This window comes from Geospiza fortis, unplaced genomic scaffold (genome assembly GCF_000277835.1).
Source record: "Geospiza fortis unplaced genomic scaffold, GeoFor_1.0 scaffold218, whole genome shotgun sequence".
Classification (NCBI taxonomy): domain Eukaryota; kingdom Metazoa; phylum Chordata; class Aves; order Passeriformes; family Thraupidae; genus Geospiza; species Geospiza fortis.
In genome coordinates, this window is record NW_005054524.1 from 107659 (window position 1) to 115191 (window position 7533).

Here is a 7533-nt window from a genome sequence, read left to right on the forward strand (position 1 = left end):
ATCTTCCTCTAGAACCTACACTGATGAGGTGGTAAAATTCAACTCAGTGCAGTAGTAGAAAGGGTGAAAAGGAACCAACTTCTTCATTATGGAACTGGAACAGAACAGCTTGTCACTGTCTACAAGTATCCAGCAATTTCACTGTCACATGTATTGATTTATGGACAAATGCATAATTAATTCTTTGTAGACATGTTTTGACCCATGCAATGGAGCAAATGCATCACTTTCCCTTCCCCCTGCTTACATTTAAGAGGACCTTCCATTCACACTTTTCTCAGTCTAAAGGATAAGACTTTTACAGACAAGAGTTGAACTTGGCAAAGTTAGCAAAAAGTCTTGTTTTGAGGTATTTTGGCTATGGAAACCCAAATTATTCACTAGAATGTGCTGTACTCAAAGCAACAAAGATGCAATACCTAGGATGTTTCAGGAACGTGACCTCAGGCTCAGCTGCACCTCTTCTCATGTAATACATCAAGAGAAAGGAAAAGCAAGCTTTCCTGATTATCCAGATAACATGGTGTTATGTGTAAAATTAGGTATCAGCTGCTTATAGCAACAAGTTTAGGCATGGATGTGAGAAACCATATATCCGAGTATGTCCCTTCAGCTAACAGTCAGTTAGTGTGTCTATAAAAAATGCTTCAAATTTGTATTTTAGCATTCCTGACTGTTTATATTTAACTCAGCAACTGACTTGGGATAAATGTTCAGTACTTAATTTAGCATACAAGTTTTAAGTGGACATGACACAAAAGGAATTGAAGGAATGAACGTAAATTTTGAAAAAAAAACCTGAAGTAAAGAACATTAACATGAGTATACTGCCAGGGAAGTAGCAGGGTGCATATTAGTGCATAATATACATGCAATAGTTTATACAGATAAGGCTTATGAATTTTATTCCAGAAGTTATCTGATTTTTCTAGCACAGACCACTTTGGGATAAGACTGCACTTCCCTGCTCTCACTTCCAGCCCACTTATCCACTGTGCCCTGTCAGGGCAATTGGTGATGGGGCTCAGCAAAAATTCAAAATACGTGGGTCATCTGAAACAAGCGAAGAGTACCTATAGTGTTTACCCAAATGACAAGCACAAGAACAGCACACACTTCCTCCTCCACAAGGAATTTCTCTCCAAGATAAGCTGGCATGCTTTTTTCCCTGGTGATTCACATATCAACTGCTGCTTCGAAGTCTGTGACCTACCTATGCACAATAAAGCCTCCATGTCGAGAATTGGATGCAACAGCAGCAGGCACTTTGAAGACTCCTACTCAAGAGGCAAGAATACAAAATCTGGCCACTCACAGGAGCTCGTTAGTCATTTCTCCCTCTGCCAGAGCCCCTGGAAAGCCCACAGTGAGGCTTCAATGGCTGAGACTTCTAAAGAAACAACTTATCCTGCTAATAGCTCCCACCAGATCATCTGGAACAACACCAAGCAGACTCAGCCCCCCTTACCATCTCTGCCTCCCATGACTTGTACATTTCCACAGCCTCCCCAACTTCACAGAAATGATCCATCACTCCACAACTCAAACTGGGCAGTCTCCATTTTGTGCTCTCCAATTCCTCGTACTGAAAGGGAGCTCTAGGAATTCCAGCTGCCTAGCCAGAGTCTCCAACACAGGCTTACAGCAACACGCACTGCAAAATTCTCTTGCTGTCTAAATGAAGGAGACATGGAGATAGATATGCTTCATTACCTCAAGCCAGGATAATCAAGTTCTTCTGAATTCTGTAGCAGATCAATGGATTTCAAAGGCAAAGAGTCAATCCTTCGTTCCACTAAAGGTTAGTGCTGACTCCACACAGGTTTACACCAAAGTGAAATGGTCAAATGGCTCTACAGTTACTCTGGTGTAGTGCTACTATGTCAGGTTTAATTAACATATTATTATCTTATTTCAAGCATCATGTAAGTATGAGAATTACAACCTACTTCTTAACTGGACTTTTAGAAAAGCTCAGTATTACCGCTGATAATGAAATCCCTGAATCACTGAGGTCTTTTTGCCACGAGAAGTTAATCTACTCTCAGATGTTCACAGGTAACCCCCACTCTATCAGATGGGCAAGCAGATTTGCAGCAGGATTTGCTTGGCTTCCATTATGCTTCAAGTTCTCTATGATTGGAAAGATGGTGTTTTTACTTTACTGATGGCAAACTGGACAGAAGGGTCACGTGACTCATCCTAACCCTCAGCTTAGGAGCAGAAATAGGACTGAGATCTGACAACTGTTTCTGGGCTCTAGCAGCCAGACAACACATTTGAAGTAATGTTGCACACAGAAGCATCCAAACAATTTTCAAGTATCTGGCATAAAGTCCTGGCACACTCTGCGGGAGCTGCAAAATTCAATTCTAAGTTTTACAACTCTTGTTAATAAGAGTTGTTCTCTTATGGTTCTTCTCATGGCCTATGACACCTGTTGGGGACCACCACTGTGCAGCACCAACTCCCTCCAAGGAAGATATGATTATCCTCAAACACGAATTCTGCACATGGTAACCTTGCTGCTAAAACTACTGCTGAATACATCACAGAACTGGAGTTGCTGAAGTGATCAAGACTTCAAAAGTTACAGAGAATAAGTAAAAACCAAACTAATCCAAGCAAATACTCTTCTTTATGAACAATTCTTTGGCAGCACATATCCTGCATCATTACCTCAAAGCAGGAGGAAAGAGAGCACTAGCTACCAAGACCAAGACTTTTTAAATTCTGGCACAGTCAGATGGATCTACAAGATTCCTACAGCCCAGCTATGCTCCCTAGAAGTACTTCAGCCATTTTAGTTTAACTATAAAAGTGGCACACAGAGCTTGGTTCAGAGATCTTTTGAAAAACAAACTTGTAGAAGATACATGTGCTGCTGTGAGGATCCACCCTGCTTAAGCCTGAGACAGGCTGTGTACAAATACAGGTTCACCCATCACAATTACTGATTTAAATTCTTATCCAGGAAAAGTCTGTGGAAATGACACAAATCCCTTCAAGTTAACCTGCCTGATATCTTAAAGGCAGCACTCAAATAGGAGGAAGGGAGGCAGAAGATGAGAACAGACTAAATTAAACAATATTATCTAGAGAAACAACTCACATTTTGTCTCCTGGGCCTCCTGACCTAAGGAAGATGTCTAGTCAGCATAATGCCTCATGGGAATATACACTTAGGTTTTCCTGGTATGTAAATATAAACAGGAGCTAAATAAGCAGGAACAGTCAATGTCAGTGTCATGTGTTAATTCAGGGACTTGCTCTGGGAATTTAGTGAAGAATGGCACCTCACCATATGGCAAGAATAGACATCTAAAGCATCACCAGCTTTATGAAGCTATCTAGCGACATGGGTGAAGCACAGGAGTATAACAGTTGCCTAGAAACATTCCTTGCTCATAAATTTGATTCAATGAATTAACTCCAAGCTTCTAGTGAGATACATTCTTCAGCTATTAAGTAAGAAACTTCATCACAGACTTGCAACAGAATTTTGAGGCTTTTGGAGCGGCAAATGACCTTGGTCATTGGGTTGTGCCTTCAGCTACCACAAGAGGTAACAAGCACACAGCTGTTTCCAAAACAGTTTAGGATTTCTATCCTCTACTGCTGTCACTGGAAAGCTCTTCCAATATCCCATTACTCTGATGGCTAGAAGCTTTTTTTCTAGTTTCCAGCCTGAAAACTTGTTCTAGATCAGCTGCTCTTATTCATACCTCCAAACACTTACAGCTGCTCTTTAACAACACAGAGGAACTGTGGGCTTGAAGCTGAAGTTGTATTAAGGTATAAACGAATGCTTTCATTTTATACAGGTCCAAAATATACTCTGTCCTGCTAAACATTAAAGACTCCATACACAGCGAGATACACCCAGTGGGAGGAAGGCAGGAAGCTCAGTACAACTGCCTGCTGCCTTCATCCAATCACATCTGAGATGACACTTCTTCCTTTTATGCAATAAACAGCACCAGATACCTTCCATCCCGGGAGGATGGGCCAGGCCCTGTCCCACTAGATGGCACTCACTTACGCCACGGTTCTTTCGTTAAACATTTAATTGGAGCCAGCTAAAAATCTTAGCTGAATCACACAAAATTGTATCACAGCTTTCCCAATATATTCCCTTTAAGACAGTGACCTACCAATGCCAGTGCGGAGCATGACGGACGGAGGCTTGGGGGGGTAGGGAGGGAATTTGAAGCACCAACCTGGGAGGGAATGTAGTAGCTGAAATTAATATTGCAACCAAAATTTGCTGCAACATAGTAGAGTCATGCTAATTTATATCAATGGTTGGCTGATCTATTGCAAATTAGCAAGAATGCAAGTAAATAAATATATTGCTTGCAGTAAGTGTAACACACTTTAACAGTTTACTGGCTAGTACAATGTAAAACCATGTAACGACAGGTAAAAATAAAACTCAGTAACAGAACAGCTTTGCTCAAAGTGAGGCCTCCACCAAATGAGGCTTTTTTCCCTGGATTGCTTTAAAAACGAGTTTTCAATTCTCACCCCTACAGAAAAGGGCATGTACTTTCTGCTCCAAACATATTGGAAACATAATTAAGATTTGCTTTCCTGTATCCCTCAAAGGTTATTCCTTTAGAAGGAAGAGTTCCTAACATTCTTTGTGAAAGCTAAGTACATTGGCACTGCTTTAAAGCTATACCAGTGTCTATGCTTTTAGCTGTTCTAGTAAGATGTTTGGGTTTATCTGCACTGGTACAGCTAAAGATTCTGAAGTGACAAAATGGGGGAAAAGAGGCAAGAAACAGGTGATAAAAGTACATGAAAAGTTGTAACATTGTATGAAACAAGATCACAGTACAGTAAATGCCAGCAACTTTCATGCAATAAAAAGAACTTAATATGTTAAAAGTCTTAAGAGTAGGGGAAAAGATAAAAAATCCCCACACTCTTAGTTCAGCAACTGAAATTGTTACCTCTTAACTTCTAGTGTTAATCTTTCTTACAGCTGAGCATTTGGCTTCCTTTTGCTCTCTTCCCAGACTCAACTCTGAGAGGCAGAGCAGAAAGAAAAGCGAAAATTCAAACAAAACTCTTTTCAAGTTTTGAATCACTTTGTGTTTTTCTGAGAAATGCGGCATCTACAAGGTTTTATCTCAAAATAATTTTAAGTGGCTTTAGAAAATAATCTTACAATGTGTTACTTTACCTTCATGTTCAAAATTCAGTATCTCCCTCGAAAATTAACTCATTATCCCTGACCTAGTTTAAAATGAGTTCTGTCACCATTTAATTGCTCAGAAAGTCTGACATTAACACTACCAGCACCTTGAGAACTCACAGCTTAATGCCAGGACACCAAGCAATGACACAAGGTTTTTACTCAGGTGCCTTGCTTTAGATAGTGCCTGACCAAGTGGAAGCTGTACATGAGGATAAAGATGGGATTTTATTGGCAGGTTGTGGATCAGACACAGGAGAGCTGCCATGCAAACACTTTTTTGTGTGTTCCATCTGATGGGGTAGAAAATTTTAGCTCCTGTACCCCGAAGAACAGGACTCAATGTTTAGTCTGGTTATGTGTTGTATCCAACACACAACACTTGAAACTGTATCCCATCAGCAGCCAAATTCAGCTCTCAAAGGTATTCTTGGAGAAAGGAAGGGCCAGATGAGATTCCCAGTTCTACAAAGCTGTCATGGAGTTTTTTGGGCATACAAGATGCCTTAAGATGGAACAATTCCTAGTAACTTAATTAGAGCCCAAAATCTTCTGTACAGCAAAACATCTGCTCAGAGATCCCATTTTCATTCCTCTCTAACATACTTCACATGTTAGAGTTCAAAACACAACAAGTGACACAGAATTTGTTTGCAGAGAAAAATTATCCATGTAGAAATCAAAAAACCCAATCAAAGCACAAGGCAGGATGGCTAAGCAGTCATACCTGTCAACACAGGTACTCACACTCACCTTGGCAACCCCAACTCCGGTGAACCTGGCCTCCAGGAGCTCCTGCCTGCGTGGGTCCAGGCTATGCAATTCTTCCATCATTTCTGCTGCTATGGAAGAATAACACTCAGATTATGAAATGCAAGGGAAGGAGAGAGACATTCAGTATTCCGTGCTACTGACGAAACTTAAAAGTGCCTATTCTGCAGCACAACCGTGTAGAGAGCATTTTCTTGCAAGAGAAATGCAAGATTACCATGTAGTAAGAACACGACTTTGCCACCATATTATAGTATTTAAACCATAACCCTGCTGGAGTTTCCTCTCCTCTGTTGTACCAGCCATTTCAATATCTCTAAATCCAAGAAACAAATTATGACACATTTTCCCACTGGATGCTTTATTAAAATGAAAACATGGGACCAGAGTGTTATGACTAAAAGCTTCAGAGCTTTTCATCCGTGCTGCATGACTAGAAGAAAAAAAAGCAACATTCTTTACCCCATAATTCATTTTTGGCCAATCCTGGAAATACTCAAGCTCCATGAACTCCAGATTACACTGGTAACAGCTTTGCTTCTTCCAAGCACAGAATGGGATTATAAGAAGAAAATAACGCACAATTAAACATTTTAATTTACAAGGTAAAGCATCAGATACTTCTAAAATAACAGCAGCTTTTACACCCGGGATGTACCTGGGGTACCTCTTGGCAACCCAACACTATGGACGGCCTTATTTGAAGGGTTAAAAATCTACCCTGCATAACCGTGTAAATAGGTTAAAAATCAGGAAATACATAATTCAAATCCTGAACTGAGAAAAAAATGGGACAAAATTCACCGTTCATTATAACTGTGAATCACATCTTCCCAACTGCACCAATCAAGTTCATTTCCAGAAATGTCTGTTCCAGTTTCATTTTCTGGACTAAGGCAGCAAAAAATAAAAAGGCCAGAAACAGAAGATAAAGATTTGCTGTGTAAAGAGCATATGCGATGAGGAAAGTTCTTGAAGGGCAGCAAGTGCCCTCTAGAACAGGCAGTGCACAATTGTTCTTTTTATGAACTGTCCATTTTGTCCCTGCTGCTTCCTCCAAACGCTGCGGCTCCAAATCACAGGGGCAAAGTGAATCCATCCGGGGGCATTCTCAACTGCTCTCCCAAATCAGTCCCAAGCTTCAAAAACGAATGGGATCCTAAACTGGTTATTAAACAACCATATTTCTGCCACGGGCTCTAAAAGCCCAACGAAGCTCTCAGCCCAGTTTTCAAAACAGGAAATCTGAGTAGCGAGGAAAATGACAGACAAGCCGCAAACGCCAAGACGTTCAAGCGCTCCCAGGGCTCTCGTCCATCATGGGGCGACCATCCGCAGGGAATCGCATCCCCACACCGGGATGCTGCTCTGGGGAAGGGGCTGACACAAGTTCCCCCAGCCGGGGACTGCTCCGGTACCCGTTGCACCCCTCCAGGCAGGGCTGGCATTCCCTCCTGTCCTCCTGGGAGGGGATTTCCAACACCCCTCTCCTACCCACTCGGGACGCAGACGCACCAGCCGCCAAGCAAGCAGCCTTGCCCCGCTGCCAGCTGCTGCAC

The 7533-nt window shown here is 41.6% G+C and overlaps 1 protein-coding gene across 1 annotated transcript in view; it reads right to left on the minus strand.

Moving 5' to 3' along the window:
• TLK2 (tousled like kinase 2) overlaps positions 1-7284 on the minus strand; it is a 40244-nt gene extending 32960 nt beyond the window's left edge. The window contains 2 exon segments of the mRNA XM_014310399.2: positions 5957-6045; positions 6437-7284. Of these exon segments, the coding sequence (XP_014165874.1) occupies positions 5957-6037 (81 nt within the window). The 5' untranslated portion in view covers positions 6038-6045; positions 6437-7284.
• Positions 7285-7533: the final 249 nt, after the last annotated feature.